General features: G+C 44.9%; 1 protein-coding gene across 3 annotated transcripts in view; it reads right to left on the bottom strand.

The window, feature by feature from the left end:
• Nucleotides 1–1,635: 1,635 nt before the first annotated feature.
• The window catches only part of arhgap24 (Rho GTPase activating protein 24), a 499,279-nt gene continuing 487,333 nt past the window's right edge, over nucleotides 1,636–13,581 (bottom strand). For all 3 annotated transcript variants that reach the window (XM_068038864.1, XM_068038874.1, XM_068038884.1), the window contains one exon: nucleotides 1,636–2,491. In XM_068038864.1, the coding sequence (XP_067894965.1) occupies nucleotides 2,248–2,491 (244 nt within the window). In that variant the 3' untranslated portion in view covers nucleotides 1,636–2,247. The remainder of the gene's footprint in view (nucleotides 2,492–13,581) is intronic.

The raw sequence follows: 13,581 nt of genomic DNA on the forward strand, positions 1-13,581 counted from the left end.
TGGGAGTGGGGGGGCGGGGGTGTGTGTCTGTGGGGGTGCGTAAAATTCAGTGGGAGGTGGGTGGGGGTGGGTAGGGGGCATTCCAACTCCCTCCTGCCCCCAATGCAATTTACGCAGGGTGGCGGCGGCCAGATATGATTCACCCGCCCCAGGCCAATCAAGGCTTTTAAGTGTCCAATTAACTGCCACTTAAGGGCCTCCTCCCGCTGTAGTGGGTCTTTTACCCTCGGTGGCCGGACGGCAAAAGGCCCAAGAACCCTGCCTGGTAAAACCAGGCGGCCTTCTTGCAGGCTGGGGGCAGCCTTCCTGATCAGGCACCCTGTGCCCCATGGAGGGCAGCCCCCGAAGCCCCAACTGCCCCCAAAGCACAACACTTCACCCCCGCTTCCCCTAACTGACCCCCCTTGCCTCACCGGGACCTGGCTGATGGTCCACAGTGAGTTCCAGGGCCATTCTTCCTCTTGCCTCCGATGGCTGTGTGTAGTACCAGCAGTGGCCACCACTCTCAATGGCGTTGCTGGGACTAAGAGCTGCCGGCCTGCTGATTGGCCAGCACCTCCATTAGGTGGGACTTCCTACCTCAAGGAGATGGGAGTCCCGCACAAGACCAATTAAGGGTCTGGGGAGTGAAAAATCCTGGCCTGGCTACCCAGGCCCGGTGGAGGCAGGCTCGCCTGACTTTTTGGCTGGTGGGCAAGGCCTACCACCCAATGTAAAATTCCAGCCTAGGTCTTTTGCATATGAAAGTCTATTTCAATGCCCCTTCCCAAAATGGGCTGCACTGGACTGCTGCATTCAGAATAACTACGTCTATATGTGGCCTAACTGGCGGTGCTTAAAACATTCACTGTAGGCCACTTCCTATTCGGCAAATTAAAAAAAAATACCTGAATGTGAAGCCATGAGTTGTTGGAGCGTTTCTCCTGGCTCCACATTAGTCCCGAAGAACATAGCCAACCTCTGTTTGGACGCTTCCCGATCGTTTCCCCCTATCTCTCCTAGAACCTACCTGCTGGCCACTTCTGGTGACAACACAACTTATATCCGCATCTCCAGCAAGCTGCCTGGGGATGTGCAGCAGGAATTTAGATAAATTCTTCAAGAAGAAAATATATTAAAGGATACAGGGAAAGAGGAAAGGAAATGGGATTCTGATAGAAAATTCCACCTTGGCGCTTGCACTGGCTGATCAGCCAAATGTTCTCCTGTGCAGAGATCTCTATGATTCTATTTGACTCTAATTTGTGGTCCAGCCTTTTGAACCATGCACCTTGATTTTGGTGTGATCAACATACTCAATTATCATTCCTTCTCATGCATGATAAATAGGGGCTTGTGTTGAATCAAGGCAAGAAGGAACCTTTTAAAATAGATGTTCTGCCAGAATTAAAATTGTACCATTTGTCAGATCATTCCACTCTGAAGCAAAATCTTTGGTAAAATCAGTGCATGAGAAAATGTCTTTTCTGCAGGAATTTCCTCATTAACTATATTTCCAAGTTCTGGCATTAACAATACATGTAACCTGTGTATGCACAATGCTTAGATGTGGTGCTTGAAAGAGATGAGCAAATCATGGTTGGCTCTGGCACATTAAATTACACATTGAAATAAAACAATACATGTACAAAAAGGTTTAGGTAATTCACTTGTTATATTTTTTATAAAATATGTACACTTTTTTTGGTCATGAACAAGTAAAATGGCACATAAAGCATCGCCACGCTAGTCAATATTTTAACTTTATATATCCTGTTACCCATTCCATAATCTCTAAATTCTTCAGGATTCTCTTGTCCCCAGCAAGAAAGGGGGTCACAAAAAAGAATTACAAAACAGGCCAACTGTACCACAATGCTAAAAAATAGCTTATGTTAAGTGCAAGTTATAAAGCCTTGATAAAAAGCTGGATTGCAACACAACAATATTAACTGTAGCAGTTTAAATACAAGGCTTTCATTAAAAGTTTCCATTTTCTGTTTGACATACATTTTTTGATAGGTGCCACTGATTTTGTTTTCTTTGAAGCTATATACACAATCAGCTGTAACACTTAACAGTAACATAATTACATAGAGCTTATAGGTTATAATAACATAATAAGTATACAATTAAAATACTGGCAAGTACAGTTGAAATGTATTTTTTTCCCTTCAAGGTTTTGAATTTCAATGAGTGCTAACCCGAGACAGGTGACCAGTCACCTGGCTTTTCTACTCCCAATCCATTGTCCTGATCTTTTGATCTTTACTGAATCCATATGGTGTTACTTCTATCTGGCCTTCGTGTCTCCACAGTCAGGTCACCAAACGTCGAGAAAAATTGCTCCATCTCTTTTTGCAACATTTCATTGCGTTTCTCGGCATCCTCTCGTGCACGCTCCGTGTTCCTCATCTTTATTTCCACCATGGTATACTTCTTCCTTTCCTGGTCCAGTTCCTCATGAAGTGTCATTACCTCAGACTCCAACTCAAGGTTCCTCTGTTCCAAACTGTCAAAGCAAAGTAAAAGAAGCAATGAGCAGGGAAATGATCAAATACTCCTGTGTTAATTCTGATAGATGTGGCTATTAGATTGAAAGTTAACCACATTCCCCTTGTAAAGACTCAAGTTTATGAAAGTTATTTAAAGAAGAAGCTTCTGTTTATACCAAAATAACATACGTGGTGGATAGAAAAGATGATGGCAGTCAGCTATAGTGCGTTAGATTTTCACCTTTCTGCCTGGGTGTAAATCTGTTGTTGCAGACTGACTGCCTGTTGTAGAAACCAACTGATTTTCAATTCAATTTGATTGATATGGAAATGAAAATCGGGTTGTTTCCATTATATGTCGATATATAGAAACAGAGAGGGGTAGAGATAATCTGATACGGCATTTCTCAACGATAAGCTGGGGTCTGAAACTTAAATGCAGTGCCCTTTCAAGGTCACTGCTCAGGTACTTCCTTTCAGTGCAGCAGGTTTCCACATTGCCAGGTGCTTATAAATGTCTGTCTCTATATCAGGTGAAAGAATGTTTTGACTTTCATTTACTACTTTGAAGTGTGACATCTGAATTGTGACAGAGATTCTAAAGACATATTTTACATTGGAATTCACTTTGAAAGATTATTGGTTATTAATATAAATACCTGATTATTATGTTTGCACTCAGTTAGAGTGATCATGAGACATTTGATAGAAAAGATCAATTTTGAAATGATTTCATTTGATATTCCACAGCCAGAAAGGAATTTACCACTTTTGGTAGTACCCATAAAATACAATGAGAACTGAATTGACTTGCTCTAGATATGGAAGAAGACTTTGTTTTATTCTTCACTCTGAGCATCAGCCTTCGCTGATGTGAAATACCTGGAGATCTCATTCTGTACTACCACTGAAATGTAAGATGGAGATTTTGCTAGGCATTGAGTCTTTACCCAAAAGAAAGATTTAGTGAAACAATTTAAATTCCCGCAGTCCATGCTGTCTAACCCGATAACAAGCAAAAATACAACTGCGAATATTTGGCTGAGAAGCCAGATCACAAACAGACATTGGCTGGAATTTTACGTGCCCCACTCCCTCACCCTCACCGCGCTTGAGTGGGCTACAGCCAGGCCTGAGATAAAGGATAGTTAATTTGCCAGCTCACTGGACAGTGATGTCGCAGACAAGTTCTGCTATGGGGGACTCAGATGATGACCTCGATGGGCCAGCATACAGGAAGACGCCGAAGGGCCTGTTTCAGTGCTGTATCTCTAAACTAAACTAAACTAAAGACGCTGATGAGGATGCACTCCAATATGCTGGGTACATTAGCTGGCCTGCCAGACAGCCTCCTGTCACTGTCAAGGAGCATAGTAGCAATCCGGCTCCAACTTGCCAGAGGACAACACATAGAGTTTGCTCTCTCCACAGCCTGTGCTCCATCTCCCTGTGATGCTGCAGAACCAGAGGTACTGCAACAGCAGCCCCCATGCCCATTGCAGCCTTTGTCTAGACAGGTCACCAAATCCTCTGCCCTCCCTGTTGAGGTTGCAGCAACATGTCCTGCCAAATCCAGTAACTCACCACAACACCTCCAAAAACACCCACAGTACTTCCACACACTTTGCATTAACACAAGTTATTCTCAGTTACCTTACCTGCAGGTTTGGTGCTAGGGACTTTAAATAATGTTAGTGCTGGCCCCCTGTTCCAACTGAACACATGTCCTTTTATGAGTGACAAGTGAATAAGTTGAATGGCCCTGCATTCGCAAATAGAGCATCAAATCAGCCAGTCGTGCTGAGTGTTGTCATGACAGTTTCCGCCGCACACAGGGGATGCCCATATGAGCACCCCTCTCAGGGTAGGGTGCCACATGGGCCACATCGGAATTGTCAGGAGGATTAGCGCACCCCACTTGGAGGAACTTCAGCCTTCCATAGTGACGCCTCCGAATTTCACACCTCTTGTTTTTTCCCTCTCTAATTTACTTTGCACATTTGAATGGAACTCACTGGGATCAGATCATGGCTTTGAATAAGCCAGCAATTCTTTATTTGTCTGTTTGGATTGGGCCTTCAATAAATAGATGCCATCTTCTTGTCTGCCAGCACTTTGAGGGGGTGGTTGTCTGGGTTGGGGTTGCAGGGAGAGGAGGTGTGGGACTTCTGGATTTATTCATTTCCTCAGCAGCTACTCTGCGGCACAAGTGCAACAGGGAAACAGTAATGAAAAAGTCTGTTACAAGACAAAGGCTGCTTCTCACAGTATAACCTCCTCTAATGGCCACTTGGCTCCACATTCTCTCCTTCCCCAGGAGCAGGCACCTATATTGGCACAGTCACCCGCTGAACCAAAGCAAATGAGTTGTTACCCCGGTTTACTCTGCATCCTCAGGGTTCTGCCAGTATCCTGTCCAGGTTACAGCAAGAGATCGACAGAATCCCAACGGAATGTCAGGTCCACTATCTTTGTCGTATTGAAGGTCATTGATGAAGAAACAAAAGATAATTGGGCCATATATGTTAAGGAGGAAAATAGGTTCCACACTATTTGTCTACCTTTGGATGTGATACTTCAAGCCACATCAGGAGCTACAGCAGTTGCCAGCTGCCACATATGAGCTTTACATCAACAGTCAATACAACCACGAAACAGACAGGCTACAAAGTTCGAGTTGGTTATGCTCAGCTGCCATGCATGGAAATCATAGCTGCTGATTTTTTTTCCATAAAAAAGCAATGCTGAGGTGTTCAGGGGCATTTCAGATGTCGCAATGATTCAGGTAAAGAGTCTTAAGAAGATATGATTTTCTGCCAACTAGGCTGTGTAGGTTATAAATTCACATTCTCCCACATGGAGCAATGCTAAAGGTTATTGAATTTCTCATTATGATTCTGGAATGAATGATAATTCTGTCTAAGTGTGGGACATCTGGATTTATTCATTTCCTCAGCAGCTACCCTCCGGCACCAGTACAACAGGGAAACAGTAATGAAAAAATCTGTTACAAGACAAAGGCTGCTTCTTACAGTTCATCACATGTTTGTTTTATTGAACAATTGAAAACAGCAACAGAGAGAGAGCACCATGAGTACAAGGTTTTTGAATTGATGCATCTCTAAAGGCTATTTACTGCCGATTTCCAGCTTTGTAGTACCTGGTTATGTAACTCACACAAGGCTAACTTTCTAAGCATGTGGAAATGGTCAAGAAAAATGATAAGCACTAATTTAGAATGGTGTCCATTACTGTAAAGCCTTTTAGTTTATCCCTATTTCAACTGGCTGATGCAGCGATTTAACACTTGTGAATTCCAGGTCAAGAAATAACCCAGGAAAGTTATTTTCAATGATCAGGAAATTCGACTTCTGCCCAAAACAGGCATGAAGTTGGCAGAGAGATGCTCCATCTGCTCATTCGCGCTGGTGTACTATGGCCAACAAATGGTTTCCCCACTGCAATTTGTCGGATGCTGGAAGGCAGAAATTGGCCGGCTTCTATGGTGAGCTGGACTTGTAATGCCTGGAGGGCCATGAGTGGACTTGTGATGCCTGGAGGGCCATGAGTGGTCTTGTAATGCATGGAGGGCCATGAGTGGACTTGTAATGCATGGAGGGCCATGAGTGGACTTGTAATGCATGGAGGGCCATGAGTGGACTTGTAATGCATGGAGGGCCATGAGTGGACTTGTAATGCATGGAGGGCCATGAGTGGACTTGTAATGCATGGAGGGCCATGAGTGGACTTGTAATGCATGGAGGGCCATGAGTGGACTTGTAATGCATGGAGGGCCATGAGTGGACTTGTAATGCATGGAGCTTTTTTGTGGGTCCAGAAGGAGCCCCCCTGCTTCTCCAGGGTACCCAAAGCTACAAACTCAACATTTCCTCAGCTGTTTTGTGGTTCCTTTAAATACTGCTGGCTTAGCCTCCCAACACTTGGTACAAGTCGAACATGCGCAGTGCACACTTGTACTTAAATTTTGTAACTGTGGTCCTACAACCAACATATGGCTCTGATTTGCATACTTAAAAAGCTATCTGCCAGTTTCAGGTGGACAGTGGAATGCATCCATTTACAGACTCATCTGAATATTGCCTCAGGCAGGCCTTGGGCATCTAAGGGGCACCCAAAATTTTCAAATGCTGGACGTTCACTTTTAGGTACATTATGGGCAGCCATGAGTTAAACTCAACCTCACCCTGCCAATGCCCAACCCCCCAACCACCCCAGGTTTCAACTTTTGCCCAAGAGCAAAACTCCAGATAAATTAAATAATAATGAGTCATAAAGTGCACAGTCATTGGAGCAGGAGAGGAGAGGAATTGGGACAATGTTCCATGCCAGGTATTGTTCTGACATGAGGCAGAGCTGAGTTCTGAAACAATCACTATTGTAACTAAAACACTCGACACCTGAGTTCCTTATCACCATTTAGTCTGAATTTCTACTACTTTTACAACTTTTATCAAGTAAAATAGACAAACAAGATTCCATGGCAGTTGTTTCAAAATGGAAACATGGGACAAAGAGAAAAAACAATTAACTTTGACTTTCTGGCTGATTTTATAATGTTGAGAATATCTGGTCAGATTAGGAGCAATTTGAATTCCCAGGTACATGGCTGGCAACATGCATGAGCTGCCTTACTGGAACTGCAGTGGGAGATCTGGTCCAATTTGACAGTCAGGGCTCCTTAACATTCTGCCGGTCAAATGCCAATACGAAATGGGTGTCCAGAGGCAGCTTACTGGCCAGGCCAGAAGTCACTAGGCCCACAGTCAAACAACTTTTGATAAATAAGATAAGGTTTGGAGAGTTTTTGTTGGATAGAAGGTGGGGGGGGGGGGCCTAAGTCTGCGATGACAGCAGCCCCAATGTTCTTTCTGGCATCCAGAGGAGCACTCCTGCTCTTCCTGATCACATAAAGATATGTGTTAACCTACTGAACAGGGCCTCCGCTAGGTATGCAGCAGCCTTCACTGAGGGGAGCATCCGTGGCACACATCCCTAGAGACAGGGTGGACAAATGTGGGAGTGACCAGGTCGACAGAACGCTAGTTGGATCCTTTATTTTCCTACCTGTTTATTCCTCATTTTCTGGTGGCCATATTGAGGTTAAGTTCCACAAAATCTGCTGCCTTCCAATATCTCTACCCTAATCATTTGTAAAACAACAATGACTTATATTTATATAGCAGCTTTAATGTAATAAAATGTCCAAGGCACTCCACAAGAGCATAACAAAACAAAATATGACAATGAGCCACATAAGGAGATGTTAGGGCAGATGAACAAAAGTTTGGTCCAAGAGGTAAGTTTTAAAGGAGGAAAGCAAGATAGAAAGGCAGAGAGGTTTAGGGAGGGAATTCCACAGCTTAGGGCCCAGGCAGCTGAAGGCACGGCCACCTATGGTGGAGTAATTTAAGTCAGGAGATGCTCAAGAAACCAGAATTAGATGAGCACAGATGTCTCAAAGTGTTGTGGGCAGAAGGAGATTACAGAGTTAGGGAAGGGCGAGGCCATGGGGGGATTCAAAAATAAGGATGCAAATTTTAAAATCAAGACGTTGCTTAACCGGAAGCCAATGTAGTTCAACGAGTACAGGAGTGATAAGGGAATGTGACTTGGTGCGAGTAAGGACACAGGCAGCAGAGGTTTAGATGACATCAAGTTCACAGAGGGTGGAACATGGGAGGCTGGCCAGGAGAGCATTGGAATAGTCAAATCCAGAGGTAAAAAAGGCATGAATGAAGGTTTCAGCAGCAGACGAGCTGAGACAAGGGTGAATGAAGTCAGGCAATGTTATGGAGGTGGAAATAAGTGATCTTAGGTGATGGTGTGAATATGTGGTTGGAAGCTCTTCTTGGGAGTCAAATATGACACCAAGGTTACAAACTGTCAGGTTCAGCCTCAGACAGTTGCTAGGGAAAGGGATGGAGTCAGTGGATAGGGAACGGAGTTTGCGGTCTTCCCGATATTTAGTTGGAAGAAATTTCTGCTTATGCAGTACTGGACGTCGGACAAGCAGTCTAACAAATTAAAGACAGTGGAGGGGTCAAGAGTGGTGGCGGAGAGGTACAGCTGGGTGTTGTCAGTGTACATATTTTAAAAAAGCACAAATTCCACTGTATTATATTTGGCCTTCTCCTCCCAGTGACTCATTTCCCATCCCGATCCCAAGCTGTGCTCCGCTCTCTAGGATCGCTGCTGTGCTTAGTTGATCCACATTATATTACAGCACATCCCATTTTCCAGTTTTCCCGGCGTAATACCCATGCCAGGTATGTCAGCATCGTGGTTATGTGGCTGGACTAGTAATCCAGAGACCTACCAGTTTGTGAAATCAGTTAATTACATAAATCTGGAATAAAAAACTGGTACCAATAAAGATGACCATGAAGTTCAGATATTCATAAAAACCCAAACTAATGCTGTTTAGAGAACGAAACCTGCTGTCCTTACCTGATTTGACCTATATGATCCACAGCAATGTGGTTGACTCCTAACTGGCCTCTAAAATGGCAACCACTACAAAAAGGTATAAGAATAAAACCAAATGGATCACCCAACATTGACCTAGGCATCGGATTCGGACACGATCTGGGGACTTGTGCCAAACATGGGAGAACTTTCCCACAGACTAGTCAAGCAACAGTCTACACAGTCACACTCACAGAATCAAACTTTACAACCAATGTCCCAGACTCCTCCGTCACCATCCCTGGGTATGTCCTGTCCCATCAGCAGGACAGACCACACTGCACGACCAACCCCACCCCCAACTCACTCAAAGGTGGCAATACAGTAGAACAATGTCGCTCTGGGCATCCTCAACATTGACTTTGGACCTCAAGAAGACTCCTGGCATCAGGTCAAACATGTGCAAAGAAACCTCCAGCTGATTACCACCTACCCTCACTCAGCTGATGACTCACATTTTAAACACCAGTTGGAAGGGTGTCAAATGTTCTCTGGACAGGGGACTTCAATGTCCATCACCAAGAGTGCCTCAGTAACACCAGCACCACCACAGAGTCATTTACGGCACAGAAGGAGGCCATTCAGCCCATCGAGTCCATGTAAGCTCTTCACAGAGCTATGCAGTCAGTCCCACTCCTCCGCTCAATCCCCATAGACTTGTAAGTTTATTTCCTTCAAGTGGCCATCCAATTTCCTCTTGAAGTCATTGATTGTCTCCACTTCTACCACCCTTGTGGGCAGCAAGTTCCAGGTCATTGCCACGCACTGCATAAAAAAATTCTTCCTCATATTCCTCCAATGCAACTCTTGCCCCAAACCTTCAATCTGTGTCCCTTAGTCCTTCATTAGTTAATGGGAACAGTTTTTCTTTGACTGACTTATCTAAGTCTGTCATAATCTTGTATACTTCGATTAAATCTCCCCTCAATCTCCTTTTTTCTAGAGAACAACCCCAGCTTTTCCAACCTAACCTTGAAACTAAAATTCTCCATCCCTGGAACCATTCTGGTAAATCTCCTCTGCACCCTCTCAAGGATACTCACATCCTTCCTAAAGTGTAGTGAGCAGAACTGAATGCAATACTCCACTTGGGGCCTAACCAGAGCTTTATAAAGGTTCAGCATAACTTCCCTGCTTTTATACTCTATGCCTCTGTTTATGAAGCCCAAGTTCTGATATGCTTTATTAACCATTCTCTCAATATGTCCCGCCACCTTCAAAGATCGATACACATGCATCCGAAGGTCCCTCTGTTCCTGCACACTCTTCAGAACTGTGCCATTAAGTCTATATTGCCTCTCCCTATTCCTTCCGACAAAATGCATCACCACACACTTATTATTAAATTCCATCTGCCCACTCCACTAGCCTATCAATGTCCTGTTGCAGGCAGTTCATAGCATCCTCACTGTATGCTACACCTCCAAGTTTGGTGTCATTGGCAAATTTTGAGATTCTACTCTGTATTCCAAGATCCAAGTCATTTAAATATAGCAAAAAAAGCACCTGGATGAGTGCAGCTCCAACAACACTCAAGAAGCTAGACACCATCCAAAACAAGTCAACCACATGATCGGTACCTCATCTACCACCTTAAACATTCCCTCTCACAACCACCAGTGCATTCTGGCTGCAGTGTGTCCCATCTATAACAGGCTGTGTACTTAACACCTCAAAAACCTGCGACCTCTACTGCCTAGAAGGACAAGGGCAGGAGGCGTATAGGAACACCACCACCTTCAAGTTCTCCTCCAAGTTACCCACCATCCTGAATTGGAGCTATATTGTCATTCCTTCATCGTCACAGGGTCAAATTCCTGGAACTGTCTCCCTAACAGGACTGTGGGTGTACCTACATCACATGGACTGCAGCAGTTTAAGAAGGCAGTTCATCACCTCCTTCTCACGAGGAATTCGGAAAGGACAATAAATGATCAACTTGCAAGCGACACCCACTTCCTGTGAATGAGTAAGTAAAAGAAAAAACAGTTTTGTGTTGGGACGTCCTGAGCCCGATCTGGACCTGGAGTGCAAGCACCAACAGGCTGGATTTTAAGAGCTCGCCGCCAAGATTGGTGGCGAGCTCAAAATATGGCGGTCCGCATGTGCAGGCCGCACGCCAAAGAGCTAACGCAATCTCCCGCGTGGCAGCTCATTTAAATAGCTGAGATGGCCTGCCCCCCAATAACGTGGAGGAGATGGGCTGTCCATTGCCAGCAATGGCGTCAGCTGCCGATGCGCAGGCACTGGTGCCATTTTTAAAGAGCAGACAGCCCTGGCAGCATGTTTACATTTTTAAAGATACATCTCCCAAAATTTATCAAATACATTTCTAACACCCCTTTCCCACCCCCCCCCAATAAATATTACATTAACATTTTGCCCTTTCCCTCCCCAAAAAACACTTAGCTTTTAAACTTGACCTTTCAACCCCTCCAGACTGTACGAAGATTAAAGTTTATCCCTTCCCACCATCCCCTACATTCATTATGTTTATTTGATCCCGTTTCTGCCCCCCAACAACCGCACTGAAAATCTTAGCTCCTCCCCCTCCTCACCGGTGCCACGCTGGCTTTCCCCAGACGGGGAATTGAAGGCATGGGAGTGTCGGCTGCCGCACTAAGGATTGCAGTGGGCCGGGAAGATTAAAGGTAAGTTTATTTAAATGTATTCATCCCATTCAATTAAATATTGTAATTCAGTTTCCGTCGTCCAGCAGCGGGGTGGCCGCTGCAGAGCCTTGCCGCTGCTGGGAGGATCAGGCCAAGCCGGGCCCTCCTGGCATTTGCCTCTGTGGCAGGCCTCTGCTGGAACTATCAGGCTGCAGGGTTCTTGCATTTATGGGCCTAATGCCTGTTTCAGGACTCCTTGAGGAAATATGGCAGCATTAAGTAGATCAGGTGCCTGGCCTACTCTGCTTGGCATTACTTTATCTGCATGGCTGTCTGAGAAGCCACCTTCATCAATATGTACCACGTGTATCCCAGGCACAGATCGGGTGCTGGATATAGTGCCTAAAACTGGTCCTCGTTGCCTCATTTTACACCGGGCAAATGGGCACAACAAGGATCAATTTTCCCCGCAGTGTATAGAGTGGCTATCACAGGGTTGTCCAACCTTTTCGCGTGGGGGGGGAGCGACATTACAATTTTTGCCATACATAAGGGGCCGGTGAGATAATTTCAGAAAGATAATGATATTAAAAACTGATCTTACTACTAATCAAAACAACAATAAATGTGCATATTAGTAAAGCTTTAAATGAGAAGATTAATTTATTGACTTACTTTTTTTGTCACTTTGTTGGACACTGATTTAGTGAGATACCTGACCTTTTTTTGCTTGCACAAGTAGTCAGTGTTTGCCTGCATACTTGTGTAGCGATGCGGAGTATTCTGGATAGATGTCCATCTGTCAGGAGCGATCTTGATCACTCTCTCTCCCTCTCTCTGTGTTTCTCTATTCCTGTGCCTCCCCTCTCTCTCGTTCCCCACTTCTCTCTCTGCCCATTCCCTCTCTCTCTCTGCCCTTTCTCTCTTTCACTCTCTCTGTCCCACCCTCTCTCTCTGATAGTCGCAGAGAGCGGGAGTGCTTAACACAGCAGCTTAATGGTTGGTCAGTTCTTTTTAAAAGAAATTGCAAGTCAGTTTCACAACTGACAGGTGCTAACATCGGGAACAGCAGTTTCACAACTTCAGACAGATTCGGGGGTTTTCCAGTGAATTCCGACCTTTTTTTAAAGCCCACCGGAAAGCCCGAATCTGTCCGAAGTTGGGAAACTGTTGTTCCCGATATCAGCACCTGTCAGCTATGAATCTGACTTGTGATCTTTTTTAAACAGCTGGTCTGGAAGAAGAAGCCAATGGGAAATTTCTCATCTCTGAAATACATCCGTGGGTTGGAGGGAAACCTTTGCCTGGCTGGATCCTGGCTTGTGGGCCGTATGTTGGACAATCCTGGGCTATCATTGGCCTGATCAAAATGATCTCTTTCATCTCCCTTGATAGTTCCCTGAGTAAAGCCTCAAGTTCATTTCCTGGTCTGTGCTGAGTTAGTTGAACTCAGCCAGAATGGTAATAGATGTACCACAACTGCCCTCAGCAGTCCTGAGTTAGAGGATGGAAAGAATCTGTCATAAAATTTGACAGCGCAGAAAAAGGCCAGCTGACCCATCAAGTTTGTGCTGGTGTTTTTTTCCACTTGAGCCACCTAGTTTAATCTGACTGTACTTGCTCTCCATAATCCTTTGCCATAGAAACATAGAATGATGGAATGGTTACAGCACAGAAGGAGACAATTTGGCCTGTCGTGTCTTTGCTGGCTCTCTGCAACAGCAACTCTGCTAGTCCCACTCCCCATCTTCTTCCCACAGCCCTGCAATTTCTTTTTGACAATTATCCAATTCCCTTTTGAAAGCCACGATTGAATCTGCCTCTCATGCTCAGGTATTGCATTCCAGATCCTAACCACTCACTGTGTAAAATAGTATCTCCTCATGTCGCTGTTGCTTCTTTTGCCAATCACTTTAAATCGGTGCCCCTGCTTCTCCGTCCTTCCGCCAACGGCAACTCTTTCTCCCTATCTACTCGGTCCACACCCCTCGAGATTTCCAACACCTCTA

Source organism: Heterodontus francisci, chromosome 1, assembly GCF_036365525.1.
Source record: "Heterodontus francisci isolate sHetFra1 chromosome 1, sHetFra1.hap1, whole genome shotgun sequence".
Taxonomy (NCBI): Eukaryota; Metazoa; Chordata; class Chondrichthyes; order Heterodontiformes; family Heterodontidae; genus Heterodontus; species Heterodontus francisci.